Source organism: Bemisia tabaci, chromosome 8 (genome assembly GCF_918797505.1).
Source record: "Bemisia tabaci chromosome 8, PGI_BMITA_v3".
Classification (NCBI taxonomy): Eukaryota; Metazoa; Arthropoda; class Insecta; order Hemiptera; family Aleyrodidae; genus Bemisia; species Bemisia tabaci.
In genome coordinates, this window is record NC_092800.1 from 37,271,836 (window position 1) to 37,289,793 (window position 17,958).

At 38.0% G+C, this 17,958-nt stretch overlaps 2 protein-coding genes across 2 annotated transcripts; both read right to left on the reverse strand.

Moving 5' to 3' along the window:
• Positions 1-407: 407 nt before the first annotated feature.
• On the reverse strand, positions 408-2,417 carry LOC109038739 (cuticle protein 8). The gene is made up of 2 exons (XM_072303588.1): positions 2,364-2,417; positions 408-914 (listed from the first exon to the last, which is right to left on the reverse strand). The coding sequence occupies exons 1-2, from the start codon at positions 2,415-2,417 to the stop codon at positions 477-479; spliced, it is 492 nt and encodes a 163-aa protein (XP_072159689.1). The 3' UTR covers positions 408-476.
• An 8,951-nt stretch (positions 2,418-11,368) lies between these two features.
• RpL23 (ribosomal protein L23) lies at positions 11,369-17,508 on the reverse strand. Its single transcript, XM_019053971.2, has 5 exons — positions 17,357-17,508; positions 15,851-15,934; positions 14,383-14,511; positions 13,454-13,567; positions 11,369-11,559 (listed from the first exon to the last, which is right to left on the reverse strand). The coding sequence occupies exons 1-5, from the start codon at positions 17,367-17,369 to the stop codon at positions 11,477-11,479; spliced, it is 423 nt and encodes a 140-aa protein (XP_018909516.1). The 5' UTR covers positions 17,370-17,508; the 3' UTR covers positions 11,369-11,476.
• Between the last annotated feature and the right edge of the window lie 450 nt (positions 17,509-17,958).

The following is a 17,958-nucleotide window of genomic DNA, read 5'->3' on the forward strand; positions in this document are numbered from 1 at the left end:
TTCAAGATTTTATTTTTCATGAAAAATTGAAACCCTGGTTAAAGAATGGACCTACGTCAGGAGGGAGGGATGGAGGTGTCGAAAAATCCGGAATTTAGCGTTAACACCGAATAAAAAGAGGTGCTGTAATAACATCCTGGATATTGAAAAAATGTGTGACAACGCTTTGATGTTGTCATTACCACTCTGGCTGTTAAAGTAACATCCTAGGATGTTACTTCAACATCCTATCGTGCTACGTTAACTGCCAGAGTGATAATGGCCGCAACATCCAAGAGTTGTCGCACATTTTTTTAACAACCGTAACATCCGGGATGTTACAACAGCATCCTTTTTTTCGGTGAGGTATTTTATGAACAGCCCCTCACTAATGCCTATAAATAAATCAACCAATTTGAATTAATAGAACTTCATTAAATTTATTCAAAATTCAATAACATTATGGCAATTCGATCACATTTGTTGACTAGAAAGTCTCATTCGTACTTTTCATAAACGGGAGCGGGGTGGTAGGAGGGGGCGGGCGACGGTGAGTGGTAGACAGGGGCGGAAACGGGGTGTTTGCCACCCTCCTTGTGGACTGTGGCCTCGAACCCGTGTCCGTTGTCGATGTAGTGGACCACTCGCTTGCTGCCGTCGGCCTCGTAGAGGGAGTAGAATCCCTTGACGTGGTGTCCGTCGCGGTATTCTTCCTGTTCCTTAACGTCGTGGGTCTTCGGGTCGTGGACGCTGTACGAGAATTTGTAGGTCGGGTGAGCGTCGGGATACGACTCGTGGCCGTAACTTCCGTAGGACTCCGAGGCGTGGCCGTAAGGAGCTGGTGCGTGGCTGGGAGATGGGGCCGTCTTTACGGAGGTTGAGGAAGTAGCGTGGCCGCAACTGGCCACGGTCGCTAGGGCAGCCAAGATGTAGAGCTGTAACGAAAGGAATCGGGGTTATTTTCTGATTCTAAGTGGAATTTTTTTGGTATTAAACAGCTTAATACTTAAGAAAAAACGTTGTTTGAAAATTTGCATTTTGCCTATAGTTTTATCCAGATTAAGTTTCGGGAATTCGTCACCTACCGTTCAAAGTATCACAAGCGCCATGCGACGTTCAATTTCCGACGCCATTTTATTTTGTGACAGAGAAATTGTTCGACGAAGCTGTCCGAAAATTTCACTGAATTTTCTTTGTGCTACTGATAAAATTCAGTGAAATTTTCAACGGATTCAACCGAAAATTTCTCAGTAAAAAAATAAAATGGCGGCGAAAATTTATAAACGTCGCATGGCGCATATGATACTTGGCGGAAGGTGACGTCTATTTGAGCATTTTACTTTGGTTGACACGTTTCTCTACCGAGTGATTGTTAATCACCGTCAAACTTGACCTTTTTTGCAAAGCGAATTGCTCCACACAATACCGTTCGCATTACTTTTATCGTGAATACAAGGTGATATAAAACAAATACAGAATCAAATATAACCCGATAATCCAACGTAATAGGTCTTTCAATATTTCATTCACAAGTAGGTCTCTAATTATTCAGAATATTAAAGCTTGAGAATATGAAAACAACAGTAACTTAAAAGCTAGCGGTTGCATCGGGTTAAAATTAAAAACTCAAATGTAACTAAAAACTCGATCACAGTAGAGTCTCGATTATCCGCGATTATTTTTCGATGGCCAAAAAAAGTGCATTTCAAGTCGCAAACTCTCGTTAAAAATTTTTTCCAGAAATGTTTGCCAAAATCACTCTCTTTCGGGCAAAATTTATCCATTTGTAGTGATTACTTTCTATCTAATATTTGACAGAAGTTTTAATGGTGGCTCTTAAAATGCAGCATTTAGATCCCTTTTCTGGCCAAAGAGCTTCATTCCGGATTATACGCTAAGTTCAATTGGTGCTGAGGAAAAACACCGTATGAACATTCGGGAGTTGCCAAATTTCCCCGAATAAAACTTATGTTTGAGGGAATGATATTTCACTTTCCCTAGAAATTTTCAGATATTTCAGATCGAATTGCAAACAAAATTGTCTTACATTTTTTAAAGGAAAATATTCAAAATTTTGTAAGTGAATCCGGTTTTCATTGACGAAAATTTGGCGAAGTTCTACGGCTCATACGGCGTTTTTCCTTAGCACGGCAGAGAATAGCTATAATCCTAACCATCGCGGATAATCTAGACCCTACTGTACCGTTCTTCTATCTTCCTTCACAAACGCTTTTTTGAGTTTTTTCTCGTAATTTCGGTTTTTATTGAAGTAAATTTGGCTATGTTTAAAGGCTCATACGACGTTTTTCCTTAGCACGGCAGAGACTCTGGTCCTAATCATCGCGGATATCGAGACCCCACTGTATATCGTTCCTTTATCTTACTTCACAAGCGCTTTTTCGGACTCTATTAACTATGAGCTTACACTTGAAAACCATTTTGGTGGATGAGATTTGATGAAGTCGGTTTTGAAGCACGGAGATGACTGATGACAGGACGGAGGATCGCCGTGAATTTTATAGCAAAAGTTCATAAGAGTGAAAGATACTCTGAAGTGAAGCGGAACGAAATGGAGTAGGCTCAATTTGCGGGATGGTGCAATGGTCATGTGAAAGGTAATTAGCGGGCAAAGAAGACGACCCGGATTCATTTCGCGTGTCGTTTTGCATCCTCTGGACCAATGCACTTGTGTAATACCTGCACTGCTTTTGTTACACAAAATGCACCACTAGACACAGTAAGCATTCAAGTTACAGTTGGTTTGACCCACAGATGCGGAATTAAATTTCATTTCATAAATTTCATTCCATAAAAGGTCGAATTTTGCTGGAAAGTGAAATTTCATTATTCAGAAATTTCAACGTTTTTCAGGGGCTGTGTGTGCAAACTGCAACTTTTATCTAAAAATTCGATTAGAAACTTTAAAATTTGACACACTGTCGTTTTTTTAAAAAAAATTTAACATACAATCGTTTTTTTTTCAAAATTTCTCAATTGATTCAGTTTTTTTCATAAGGGAACAAGTGCCATGAAGACTCATTACAAAATGGACCAGTTCCCTTTTAAAAACAACAGATTCAATTAAGATTTTACTGTTCCTATGCTGTTCATGGTATGGCATACTGAGTCTGTTGCAGAGGTTTTCAAAAATTCCACGAAATTTCATGAAATTTTATTGTCAAACAAGAGAATTTTCAAAGAGACTGTACGCGAAAAAGAAGAGTCTTCCTTTCTCATTTGGCAGAGTTTTCAAAAATAGGAAATCGATAGTGACAAATGACAGCTAAGAGGATATGAAAAATTCAAAAATCGGGCGATGAAAGTGATCAAAAATGGCGATCTCATAGCGAGAAATTGCAATTAAACAGCTATTTTGTATTCAGAAATCGAACTATAATCGAAATGACTATATTCATAGCAAGTTTGTGTTTCATCACGAATTTTAAAATTGTCTTTTAGTAGAAGATTCATAGCAATAAACAGACAATAAATTGACAATAAATAGCTTATCACTATCAAGCTTGAAATTCTGCTTCACGAGATTACTATGGGTTGGACACTACACAAATTACGGTAAGTGAATCGAAATAAAGAAAATGTTGGGAAAAGCTCGTGCATCGAAAAAAACAAAGATTCTGAGTTAACATTCTGGCTGTAAATGAGTGTGCGACAACTCACAAAACGCTGAATAACCGCTACAGCAGTTATTTTAGCAATGTCGAGATGTAAAACTAACTGCTGTGGCGGTCAATCCAGCGTTTTGTGAGAAGTCGCACACTCCTTTACATCCCCAATGTTAAATCAGGATTCTTCTTTTCGGTATGGGGAAAAAGTTGAAAGAAAAATTCCTCATAAAAATTTGGAAAACCTTTATTCATTTTTTGAAGTATTTTTTTCTTTGATTATTACAATTTTCAAAAAAAAAACTATGAGCAAAAAAAAACAAATAGTCTTCTTCAACCATATAGGATGGACAATAGAAAAATACGGCAAGTGAATCGGAAGAAAGGTAATTTATGCATTTCTCTTGTCAAACCGAATGGGCAATGTGTCATCGGTATCGCGGATGTGTCCACCGAGGCGACGTCGAACAAGCAATTACTGCTATCGCTGAACTTCAACTCGACTCGTCGCGGTCGAATGAACTCCTCATGTCTGAGTGCTTTAATTTACAGGAAAAAATAGGAAAATGTTAAATACACTGAACCCCAGATCAACAAAAATATCGTAGCAGTTGGTACCCCCACCACTTTTACCGGTTTTCTAGATGCGTATAAACTCTGATTCATTTACTCATTCCTTTTCCCCCCCCTGATTAATTCTCAAAACTCCCTATCTCCGAGCAACGACGATGTATGAATGCAATAAAAGACACATTTTGTTACCACAAGCGGGAAAAATTGAAGGCGCTCAGGCATTTTCAATGGCTAGGTCGGGATACAACTATTCGTGCTCTTTGGATGTCCGTGTTGCATACACAAAGAATTGCAGGCGCTCTGAGTTTCATAGGCACAGCGCAGCGTACCTATGGCATGCGGTTGTTAGTTCTGACGGATTTTCTGCGTTGCATTTACAATTGATTTACTAAATGCCCTTAGATGCGCATGACTTTTTTATACGTAAGTCCCAAGTTTGGTCAAACTGACTCGATTTAAAATACATCGATTTTGATAGTTTTTGAAGTAATATTTATGTTATTTCTATAAGTTTCTGAAGGCAAGAAATAATTCTTCTGAATTTTTTTTTCACCATTCATATAACATACGAGCATTTTCTCAACCCCCCCCCCCCCCACCTCATTCGCCATAATATGTAACTTCTCCAAAAGAGATGGTTGGGGGCAATATGACCCGGCTTGGGATTTCTTGGGGTTGTTGTAAAGAGAAATTCCCTGAAACGACACAAATCTACCCAAAATACCAAGTTTTAAACGTGCCCCTTTTAGAACGATTGAGATACCTCTAAATTTCTCTTTTCTTATGACTAATTGGACTACATTTTACAATTTGGAACGGCACAGGAAAGCCGAAAAACCAAGCGGGGACGCTACTTCAATATTAAACTGCCATCGCTGTGCTAAGGCGCAGGGATACAACTATTTGAACTCTCCGGAACGCGTGAGGTATCACGCCTCAATTGAAGGCGTTTTCGAATCTTCTGTATTTACATGACGAGATTTTCCAAATCGTTTTTTTGCATTATATTGTAGATTTGAGTTCCTTTTATTATTTAGTTAAATTATTCCTGCTTCTTAATTTTTAATTATTCTGCAAAAACTATCCATTTGAGAAATACAATCCTGGCTTTCGCGACCTTAAACTACGGCCTGAACGGTCGAAACTGCAGTAGCGGCACAGGAAAGCCGAAAAACCAAACGGGGACGCTCCTTCAATATTAAACTTCTATCGCCTTCATAATGCGCAGGAATATAACTATTTGAACACCCCGGAACGCGTGAGGCATCAAGCTTCAATTGAAGGCGATTTCAAATCTTCTGTATTTACATGACGAGATTTTCCAAAATTGTTTGCATTATATTGCAGATTTGAGTTCCTTTATTATTTAGTTAAATTATTCCTGCTTCTTAATTTTTAATTATTCTGGTAAAATTTTCTTTTTGCGAAATACAATCATGGCTTTCGCGACCTTAAACTACGGCCTGAACGGTCGAAACTGCAGTAGCGGCACAGGAAAGCCGAAAAACCAAACGCGGGGACGCTACTTCAATATTAAACTTCCATCGCCTTGCTAAGGCGCAGGGATACAACTATTTGAACTCTCCGGAACGCGTGAGGTATCACGCCTCAATTGAAGGCGTTTTCGAATCTTCTGTATTTACATGACGAGATTTTCCAATTGTTTTGCATTATACTGTAGATTTGAGTTCCGTTTATTATTTAGTTAAATTACTCCTGCTTCTTAATTTTTAATTATTCTGCAAAAATTATCTGTATGCGAAATACAATCCTGGCTTTAGCGCCCTTAAACTACGGCCTTAACGGTCAAAACTGCAGTAGCGGCACAGAGGGGCGGACTGATAGTCGAAAAGTTAGGAGGAGACCTAAATGTAAGGGCCCCTCCTGTCGTTCCAGGGGCCCTCTAAGAAGGTCCGAAGGCCCTCCCCCGGTAAATTTTGCAAATTTCACACTTTTAAAACATGTAGGCATTATTAAAGTTGGATTCTACAGTACTTGAACTTCAAAATAACCCATTCTGAGGATTCATCGGGGGTCCCTTCATCACAAATGCTTTTGGCGACCTTCCATGTCTCTTAGAGACAAATTTTCAAGGAATTCGGGGCCTTTTAGTGATTGAAAAGGATAAGAAAATTACAACATTACGGGAAAAAAACGATGACTCCAAAAAAATTCGCCGCGGGGGCCCCTTCGGTACCTCCGCGGCAAAGTAGGGGTAGATCGCCTCCCCGCCCCTCATGGACAGTCCGCCCCTGTTTGGAACTATAAATTCTAGTCCGATTTAAAAACAACGTATGTGCCATTAGTTTCCCTATGCACATAAGTGTTTTTCCAGAAGAGCCAGAATTTATAGTTCCAAACTGCAAAATGCAGTCCAATTATTTGTACAAGTAATAGCATATTTAGCAAATTTAACAATTATTTTCTCAAATTTCAAAAATAAAGGGCACCTCTAGGCGCATTGATGACAGCGCGAAGATAAAGCTATTAGTGCTTGATGGGTGTCCGAAACGCATCTACAAAATTGAAGGCACTATGGCGCAAGGCGAGATCTCTAAATTCTCCGCTCTATGAAGCCAATGAGTCGTTTGGATTTGGGGAAAAAGTTACGAAATGAGGCCGAAGTATGTCTCTCCTGTCATCGGCTGTGTTGTTATTCACTTAGTCCTTGAAGCACCACTACAAATAAAACAAACGGAACAAACACAACATGGAAATAGTGCAAAGAAAAGAATGCGCGTTGTTGACGGCGCAGAGATACGACTATTCGTGCTTGATGGATGTCCGTGTTGCGTTTGCAAAATTGAAGGCGCGATGGTGCGAGGCGCGTGAACTCGCAATGCTCCGCTCTATGTTGCGTATGAGGTGTAAATTTACAGATTGCGGAGATAAATTAAAAGATGATCTCGATTACGCCGCAACTATACTCGGCTATGTTGCTTCCTGGGGTGGGCCGGGAAAAAAAAACGAATTCTCGCATTCGTTCCCGACTAGAATGGATATTTTTTAAGGGTGAAAATTATAAACATTCATGCAAATCAGATGAAAAAAATCTAAATTTCTGAAATGATCCCAAATTGACCATTTTCATTTTCATCCTCCCTAATTTTTTGTCAATCCAGTCTTGTAATTTTTCATGAACGGGATGTTTGCGTCACGGCTACTGAAATTACTTTAATCCAACACGAAACGAAGCTGTTCCTCAAAATTTAGCTCCGTTGGACCACTTTCTTAGAATTCGAAATTGATTAGAATATTTCAGAATTCAATTTGATGAACATTACAAGCTCCTGGAAAAGTTTTGAATGGGAAATGGAAAAAAAACAGTCTCAACAAAGTTAGAAATCAAACTGAAAAATTGAAAATAAAAATGAATAAATAAATCGAGTATCAACACCGGCGCAGATATGAGAGACGTAATCAGGCCTCGTTTTTAAACGTTTCTCTCAAATCCAAGCAACAGCTAATTGACAACATAGAGCGGAGCATAGCGACTTCACGTCTCGCGGCATGGCGCCTTCAATTTTGCAGATGCAACACGGACGACATTCATATCAAGTACGAATAGTCGTATCTCTGCGCCGTCAACAACGCGCGTCCTTTCTTTTGCCCTATTTCCATGTTGTGTTAGTTTCGTTCGTCTGATTTGTAGTGATGCTTTAAGGGCTACGTGAGCAACGCATCCAAAGAAAGGAGAGATGTAAACGGAGAATTAAACCGTTGAATTCAGTATAAGCACAGATTTAATTTAAACCCAAGTTTTTTAGAATTAAATCACAATGGAGGAATCACGGGCAGAGACTTTATCACAGAGCAAAAAAGTAGGCGTATTGACCAACAGGAGTTGTTTGACGCATGGAGGCATAAATATTTAAAAATTTGATCTTGCTGAACCATGAGGGATCGCCGACATGGCATAATGTAGAAATCACTTCAGAGACCTTAACGCAGGGCATAAAAGTAGGCGTGCCGATTAATGCCAGCTGTTGCTTAGATTCGGGAGAAAAGTTCAAAAACGAGGCCCGATTATGCCTCTCCTATCTCCAGCTGTGTTGATCCTCGATTTATATACTTATTCCTCCCCCCCCCTCCCCCATTTGATTTCTGATTGATTCTTGTTAAGGCTGTATTTATATATCTAAGGCTTCTATGTACCGGCCACATATACAACTCACGGGGCCCATGTTTTTAGGAGCCTCGGACTAATTTTGTCACCTTCCGGTCAAAGTGCCACAAGCGACATGCGACGTTTAAAAATTTCCGCCGCCATTTTATTTTTTTTACAGAGAAATTGTTCAACGAGGCTGTCCGGAAATTTCACTGAATTTTTTTTTTTTTTTTTTTTTTTCGTGCTGCGGATAAAATTCAGTGAAATTTTTAAACAGCGATTCAACCAACAATTTCTCTGTAAAACAATAAAATGGTGGCGGAAATTTTGAAACGTCGCATGGCGCTTGAGATACTTCGGCCGGAAGGTGACAATTTGACTCGGCTTGTAAATCAAATTGTAAAGAGTTAAATCCAAGCGTTGCCAAATGATGCAAATTTCTGCAACTCCAACAAAACATCGAAAACATTTCCACACAGGCATCGCGGATGTCGATCTCGCCAATGGCATTCCCGCGCTATGCGCTCAGAATTATTTATGATTTTAATTTTTTTCAAAATCCATTCAGAAGGAACGCCGACAGCGAGGAAAAGTCGGGGATTTCAGGTTCAAAATATTTGAAGAATTGGAGAATTTTTAAATCCTAGGAAACTTGACACCCCACAAACAGCTATGATCACGATAGGTTGGGTATTCCGCTTGTTTCCCCGACAGAGGGCCCGCGAATTGATTATGCTCAAAAAGACCTGAGCGCCAAAAATGAATCTACGAGAAAAACAGTAATCACCTTCTCAAATGACCCGTTCTAAATCTCAGAGCCAGAGCTCTAAAATATTAAAGCAATGAACTGATTTATGGCATTCTAAATTAATCTCCGGTTTAAAACAGGTTGTTTCATGCAGTTTCTGACTTTTTTTTGTATTTCATATTTGTCGCTCAAGTCTTTTTGAGAATGACCGATTCAATTTTACTTTTTATAAATGCTACTACAAACGGAAGATTTTGAATAGGTATTTAATTGGAGACGGTTTTAACGCATTTCTAAGTACCTATATTAAAATGAGAAGATTCAGAAGATGGTTGAGTCATCAAGTGTGCGATATTGCCGATAAAGTCAGGCGAAAGATTGTCACATGAGTGTCTCCATTTCATTTCATTTATTTATTATTAATTTACTTATTTCTTGTTTTCAATTTGATCATATACTCAAACCTCTCACTCCGTACTACTACGACGTATGAATGCAACGAGTGACACGTTTCGTCAGCACAAGCGGAAAAAATTGAAGGCGCTACGGCTTTTTCAATAGCTAGGTCTGGGTACAATTTTTCGTGCTCTTAGGATGTCCGAGTTGCATACACAAAAAATTGCGGGCGCTCTCATTTTCATAAGCACTTCATGTGGCTGCAGTTGATAGTTCCCAACTCGAACTTGTGCTCACGAAGAAACCACAGTCTGCTCGAGTTAAATATGGCACTACCTACACTAATTATAGTATGCTTCATAAATGAAGAATTTTCTTAGGTTTCAAAATTTTCCTTGCTAGAATACAAGTTCTGTAGAGGAGAGGTAGAATTTTGTGAATGAGAAAATTGTTAATCAATCGGATATACCAGATTGTTTTCAATGGTGGTTTTAACCTACGTTTATTTGTGTTTTCTTCAAGAAAAAAGACTAGTTATTCACTAACATCAATTATCAATGGTGATTTCTCATTTATGAACAAAATGTGGCCGGGTATGGGAATAAGGGACTTGAAATACAAGAGAAAATTTTCAATAAAAACAAAAAGACGTGATTCAGGTCGAAAATTCAATTCCTTTTAAAATCAATTTCTCATACTCATCAGAATGATTGGTCAAAATTTGCATGATTGAGGAAGTCTTAGGAAATTAAATTAATGAGGTCAGAAGCTGGTAACAGTTTTTGAGTCAAATTCCTCCTGCGCTTCCCTCAATAATGCAATTTTTCCACCTTCATCTCTGAAAAGCTTTTGAATACTAAATTTTGGGTGTTCTTTGCGACAGATGGTGTGCCATTGACTTCTCTAATCAGTTGTCTACTCTTCTTAAGTTTTGTTTTTTCCACTCTAAGTCCCTTTTTCCTATGTTCGCTGCTCACCATTTAGTGTTGACTGATGGTGTTAGATGGGTTCCATACTTCCTTGAGAAAATATGATGAGGAAACGCACATAAAAGCACTGCAATGCCCACATTGATTAGTGTTTCATTGTGTAATTTGACAAAACATTAATATCAACAGATTTAAAACTTTCATGATTCGTGCAGCTTCAAGATTAGAGAATAAGGATTTTTTAAGCCATTTTTGAAGGAATTTCCAAGCCTTATGGGTAATTTTTCGCCAATTTCACAATATTTTCCCTGTATCATGAATGTACGTCGAAAATTATTAGTTTTCTTGGAGGAAATATTGTGATTTCTTTATAGAACAGGATGTCTTTCCAAGCAATCTATTCAGCATCAGATTTTTTGTTAATTTCTAAACGTGACAGTTCACTGTTGTAATTCTATTACCAGTCAATCAATAGACAAGTGTTTTCATCGTCTTGAAAATATTTCAAAATTCACTTATTATGGACACATGAACTATGATTTTAGTAGTTCGAAGTTAAAATTTTTGTTTCGAGAGTAAGTAGAGGTGTTGTCAGATGAGTCAACATCAGTTTTATTTCAATTTGCAGGCATTTTTGCATCACTACTATCCACATGAAAACATTCGACTCTTACAGAAGCGAGAACAGAAGCTTGGATGGATTTTTTAATACTTTCAAACCTTGCAAAACTTAAATTTTTGGCCTCACAGAAATCACAACCACATTAAAGTTGTGGATCATTACTGATAAGTAATTTTTTTAGAAAACAATCATAAGACGATTGTGTTCAAGATGGATAGTAGTGAATGATGCTTTGTGCAGAGGTGTAAATTCATTGAACGCGCCTGCAAATCGAAAGTAAACAAACACGGTACTGGTAACAAGTGACTCATCTTAGGACACCTCTACAAAATTACTGAACCTCCTCCAGGATAGTGATATGGGAAATGAAGCTGTTTGAAAACCAAGAGAGAGAGGTGAAAAATATATTTGTCACGTAACAAAACACAATTAATGAAAACATGAAGTTATGAAGTTAAAAAGGAAAAATTGGATTACGTCCAATTATTTGCTGGAAATTTATGCAATGCTGCTGGCATTACTGGCTATCCTGGGCCATAAATCTGCGCATTCCTTTGCAACTGGGCCGGTAATAGCACTACCTGGAAAACACAAAAACGAAATAATCATTTATTGGGGCAGGTCAAACTATAAGTGATACTTTTGCACAAATTAGGGGACTGTTAATGTAGCTCAGAAGTTTTAATCCAAGGGAAATATTTTCAAGGATTTGTAGCACAGGTTTTTCTTGTTTGTAGTTAACAGTGGCAACAGAGATCTTTATGGGCAAGCATTTTCCTTTAAATGTTTAAATCTCTTCAATCATCAGTCAGTTTTTCCAATACGTACATCAATCAAAATCATTAGATGGATTTTTTGAATCAGTAAGAATAAAAACAAACCAACTCTGAAAATGAAAATGTTCAGGACACCAAAAACTGAACAGTAGATGAAGAAGTTATAATAATATATAAGTTATAATATATTTATAATAATCTATCTACTAATATTATTTATCATTCTCAGATTTTTTTATGAGTGATGAACAGGACTTTTCGAATGAATAATGTAATAATTAGGATAATAGTTTAACAAAACATATAAATTGCAATTATAAAATAAGCTAATTAGCTTTTATCTCAAGCCTGTGTAGAAGTAAAAAGTTTACAATTAATTTCGGCTTAATAATTAAGGCTTTCGTGCCTTCATGCAGGTTAGTTAAAAAAAATTACTAATAAATTACTAAATTGGTTATTTTTTACTATGATAAAGCTTTTGGGTACAAAAGACAAGTTCCAAGGACAAGCCCTTTAAAGTGTCTCGAAGAAAAGCTTTTTTTTGTGGTGTCTCCTTCACCTTTAGTACAGTTTTTTGTGCCTCTATGACATTTTCATTTTTCCAAGTTGGTGTGTTTACATTCTCACTGATTCAATTTAGGTCACAGTAATATTTTTTATTCTCATTTGGTGGAGATGTGGGAAATTGTTGCACAAATGATAACCCCACTTTTTGCTTTGCCAACACTGTTTACTGTGTTACAACGCTGTTAGGTCATCCACTTTGCAAAGGTATGGATAGTTCCAAACCTTACCCCTTCGAAGACCCAAATTCAGGGCATCTACAGACTTGGCAAGAAAAAATTATCTAACTATTCCAGGTTTTTTCGGGCTAAAATAAATAAAATTCTTTGACTTTTCACAGGGACATACTGTGCGCGAAGAACTAAAAGGGAAACATTTCTTGCGATACTTTCACAGTAAATGACAGAGACACATGAACCTTGCTTTGCATAAAATTGCAATGCCTCGATTCACTAATCCAAACAAGACCAATCTACACAGGTCAGTCAGTGCGTATCTTTTGAAAATCTACTACCCCGACCGGGCTTAACTTGGCTGCACTCAATGCTAGGTCACATTGGCTGCTCCCATAAGAAGTACATTGCAGGCACTCAATACTTTGTCACTGCCCAGTGAGTTCCAAAACTCGTCCTTAAGGATGACTGACCTGTGTAGATTGGTCTTGATTCAGAGTGTGATTTAGGGCATTGAACTGCAAACCAAACTGGGACGCATATGGATTTAACGGACAGCGATTGTTTTCTTCACATTCTCAGTTTCAAGATTTTCACAGTAGTTCAGTTTTTATCATAAAATTTTTATACCTGATGAAAGTCCCTGAAAATTCCCAGTTTCCAGATCTATTGACACCCTAAGATTAATAACAAGTTCTCTTGCAAAGATTTTGAGAAAGGAAAAGAAAAACTTGGGATATCGCACACTGGTCTTTTCAAGTATGATGGATCAAGAAAATCTAACAATCTTCCTCTATGCACCCCATTCACACAGACTTCCTCTCATTTCGCCACATTCTTGACCACGCCGCTAGCATTGCTTGGAAGCTTCTGCACCCCTGCCTCTTCCGTTGAAGTTTGAGACAACTTCACATAAATTTATGAGGTATATTATAATCATGAAAAAGTTTGATTTGACTAACCTTTCATTTCTCCTTTGTTGTTTACGATAACTCCAGCATTGTCTTCAAAGTAGATGAAAACACCATCCTTCCTTCTGAAAGGTTTCCTTTGCCTGATGATAACTGCGGGCATGACTGAGGAAGGAAAAATAATAATAATTAGCACATACTCAATTCTCATTTTTAATTAATTAATTTTTAAAAAAAACCAAGTGGCAACCCTGGGTTTTTTTCTCGTACGGGGTTGCCACAAAATTTCAAAAATTAAATTCCAGGATGTTTCTCTGACACATTATGGTAAATTTCCTAAAAATTGAGGAGTTCTTTGGAACAAGGGCATATAAGACTTGCAATGCTGCTAAGATTGTGGGACTTTGCATTCAATATGCAGCGAACTAAGTTACACATACATGCTAATGTTTTCACTGAATACTAAACCAAATTATAAGATTTTTTCGGAAATAAATCCTAGCAAGGCTTTCAAACTGTTCAACTGGAAACGATTTACTAAGTTGCAGTAACTTAGCAGCATTGCAAGTCTTTTATGCCCTTGTTCCAAAGAACTCCTCAATTATGGATATTTCAGTGATTTGAGAGATGTAATTTAAAATAGTTTCCACATAAAATCTGTTGTTGGTACCTATTGTCAAACCCATTCTAGAAAACAAAACAAGGTAACTTAACAATTCTTCTCCGACACTTACGTCATTTTCCCTGACATTTTGGGTTTTCCCTGACCGAGGCAACCCTACTTTTAACATCCCACCAAGGTTGTACCATCTTATTCCCTGAGTTTTTGCAGTCTTTTTCGCAAAAGGCGACCCTAAAAAAATAAGGGAACAGCTTCATTCCGCTTAGCTGCTGTATGAACATGCTGGGAGAAGATAGACGTCAAGTCAACTAAATCGAAGTAGAGAAAAAGTAGAGAGAAAACAGAACCGTAAACTTACTCTTTTTACGCAGCTCAGGCTTTCCCTTCTTCACTGTGGCGATGATCATGTCTCCGACAGAGCCAACAGGCAATCGGTTCAATCGACCATGGTATCCCTTGACGGCGATGACATACAAGTTCTTACCTCCTGCAAAACAAAAAATTATTCTTTCAGTACTCAAAATGCAAAGGAAATAGAATCTGTAGAGTTTCCTTGACAATAATTCATGACACGAAATGATTCTGTTGCACATGAGAGATACAGCCGACTAGAACTGGGGAAAGAAAAGATAAGACAAAAGTCACATCAACCTGAATGCATCAAACATCAAATGGCCCATTGGTTAGCATGTAAATTTCAATTGAATGGTGCAATTTTTGGATGTGTTTTTTATCTTATCTTTTCGTTCCTCAGTTCTAAATAGAGTTTTCACAGGCAAAATCGTTCAGAGGTTACCTTCAGCTCATCAGAAATGTGCAAGATTAACTCTTTAACATACGATTTGCATAGTTCGTACTGCCCATTTTCAAATTGGTGCATCGAAAGAGACTTGACTCTGAGTCTTTGGTGATCACACAGTTTCCAATTTTTCTTTATTTTCTACTTTCCTGAATTTTTAACTTTTCCCAGACTCCAAAATTTTAGAATTCACTGACTTTCCCTACCCTTTGAGACAAACTTCCAATTGGACTTTTAACTACACGTACTTCTTCTACACTCTCCTTGCATAATTCCCCGACTTTTCTTAAGAATTTCCGAACATTTCCAGATTACTGTGGATTCCTTGACTTACCAGGTTTTTCAGACCACCAAAAGCCCTGGGTCAGGGTGGCCCAGAGAAAGATGTGAGACAATCTGCTCTAAGTTAGCAAACTGTCTTAAACTGTTTCTCACATGTGATTTCAATGTTTTTAAGTGTTCGTAGTCTTCTCCTTTCTTGAAGTTCTAAAAACAAATATAAATTTGAACATGCATTGTGAATGCAAATTGTGCGCAGTACTGCATGACTACTTTGTAGTTTAAACCATTGCACACTCGGTACCGCTCTGAACAGAGATGTGTTGATGAATTTAGTAGATTTTGGAGCAACACCGTGATAGATTTTAGGATTTAGCCAAGGTTTGGGATTTGGTGCATTAATAAGGTACTCCTTAGTGGAACAAAAACATTTATATGTGCTATTAATGATCCAAATCCAACTCCTGGGCTTAATCCAAAAATCTATTTTAGTTTTGTTTCAATAAACATTTTTTTGCGAATTTAAGGCAGGTTCAAAAAATACACCATGTCTCCAGCAATTGGGTAAAAACATAAGAATTAAGTATAATTTTCATCTCAGTATCCGGCAAATACATAAATCTTCCAGCGATTTATGTAAAAACAAAAAATTGCCTGTTTTTCACCTGAATATCACGATTGTTCCAGCAGTTTTGTAAAAACATAAAAATTACCCATTTTTGAAAGAAGAAAATACAAGAGCACAAACCTGTGTTGTCAGCACAGTTGATGACAGCGCCTACGGGAAGACCATAGGACACTTTGAATTTATTACCAGCGGCTCCCACACGCCCTGAAAAGAGATAGATGTGAATAATGAATAAATGATCCAAACAACGAGATGACACTTTAATGAGTTGTGCTTGATGGAGATGAATACTAATGGAAAAATTAGGTTCTCCTTAAACTTCTAATGAGTGCTCCTACCAGTCAGTTCACTTTAATCAAGCCCTCATATTAGAGCTGTAGACTTTCAAATGAGGTGCATTGAAATTACTAAGTGTCTAAGTCTCCGGCTACCCTCGCTCGAGAGTATGAATGAAACAAACCAACATTCAGCAAAGGCCATTAAAAAGCTGCCTTGTCACAGTGAAGTTTAAACATAGGTATCGTTCAGTTCTTCAGGTTGATACATACATCTCAACAATTTGGACAGCCTAAGGATATCGTTGGGCATCCAGATATGGGTACCATCGCAAGTCTTCACACAATTTAAACCAAGTCAGATAGGTCGATAGTAGTTCACTTTCGACTGACACATGCAGTAAACCAATGGATTTATTTGTGCAGGGCAACAGCACCACCAAAATGGAATGACAGCAGCCTTGTCACTTGCAGCCTGAGAGTGATTGACTGCTGACATATTGGACGCTACGTCTAGATGACATCAATGACACGCTTGTTCTTAAATCATATCAGCATGAAGAGGTAAAGGAAATAGAAATATGCTGCGTGAACCCAACGGCATAATATGGGCAGAAAACTGCGGTACTCACATGAAGAGAACCATCTTCATCACTTTCAAAAGGATACTAATTTGGCATTAACTCTAGTCGCTACTTTCCAGACCTTGCGTTGAAAGCTATACTGCACATAAAATAGCTACTTTTCTAAAGCTGTCTAGAGAGCGTCACAGGAGAAATGCAGCAATTTTCAAAATTGTATCTAGTTGAGATTAACAGTATGTACTTCATCGGGTTAATTTTGGAAGCCTCTGACCGTCGGGTTTTGGAGACTCATTGCGCAGATTGAAAAATTAGGGATTGATGCAAGATAATGGATTTAGAACTTTCGAACAAACTCAGAAAGTCTGGAATCCAATATTGAATGACTGAATGCCTTTCAATTGATTCAGAATCCTCCACCATATTCAAGGACTCGTTAGACTGGAAGTAAGTAACCTCAAATGAGCATGAGCACCTGCGATGGTGACACGATCAATTGGGAACTATATTGCAACTAGTCAATTTCAGTATGATGTATTGAAAGAGATGTCTGAATTCGTGCTAGAAAATCTAAAGTCTTGTAGATGCCTTGGGGAAAAAAGTACGCGACGCTCAGCCGCGTACCCGTACGGGTACAATAGCGTGGCTGGAGAGGGTGGTAACTATTGTAAGGAAAGCAGCGAGAAAAGAGAAATAATGGTTGAATAAGTAAAAACGATGATATGGAGCTTGTGCAAAGGGAGTTAATATGAATAAAAACACTTGCTTACCTCTCTTCGGCATGGTGAATTAGGTTTTCGCGAAGTCACACGCGGCCTAAAATTGTTGAAATGGCAGCCGAAGTGATTTCTAACCTACAAAATTATTTGACAACGTGCAATGCAGTGCGACGATTGGCCACAGGTAGCAGCACCTCTGTTTTTCAGAAGCTGCACGATTGGCCCAATTTGTGCGCCACGTAAATGGCGCGAAAATTTAAAACATCGGACTCGATCACTGGTTTCGGCCCAAAAGAATTTTTTCCTTTGCAGTCCAAACTCTCAAAATCGACATGAACCAGTTATACTTGAGACGGAAAGATTACTTTCATGCAAAAATTTTCATTTTACGTTATATCACACAAGTCAGTTAGCTTTACTTAGTTAATTCAAACTTAAAATTCTAGAATGGACAAAAAGGAAAGTTTTCAAAAAATATAAAATTTTAAAAAAATCTTACAACAATGACTCTTTTGAAAACTGATGTACAGAGGTCTCCCGTGTCCTTTATGATGTAAAACTCCCCAATAGACGATCAAAAAATTCTCACCGGCTCATTGACCACAACAAAGTAATGTCTATAGTGTAGAGAATGATATTGCCAATATTGTGAT

Excerpts from the sequence above, each read along its gene's own strand:
- RpL23 (XM_019053971.2), bottom strand. Across the intron at positions 14,512-15,850 it reads CAACTGTGCTGACAACACAG|GAGGTAAGAACTTGTATGTC; the intron begins GTTTGTGCTCTT and ends TTTGTTTTGCAG. Across the intron at positions 11,560-13,453 it reads CAACAAAGGAGAAATGAAAG|GTAGTGCTATTACCGGCCCA; the intron begins GTTAGTCAAATC and ends TGTGTTTTCCAG.
- LOC109038739 (XM_072303588.1), bottom strand. The coding sequence starts at position 2,417 with ATGGTTTTCAAGTGTAAGCTCATAGTTAATAGAGTCCGAAAAAGCGCT. Across the intron at positions 915-2,363 it reads TCCGAAAAAGCGCTTGTGAA|CTCTACATCTTGGCTGCCCT; the intron begins GTAAGATAAAGG and ends CTTTCGTTACAG.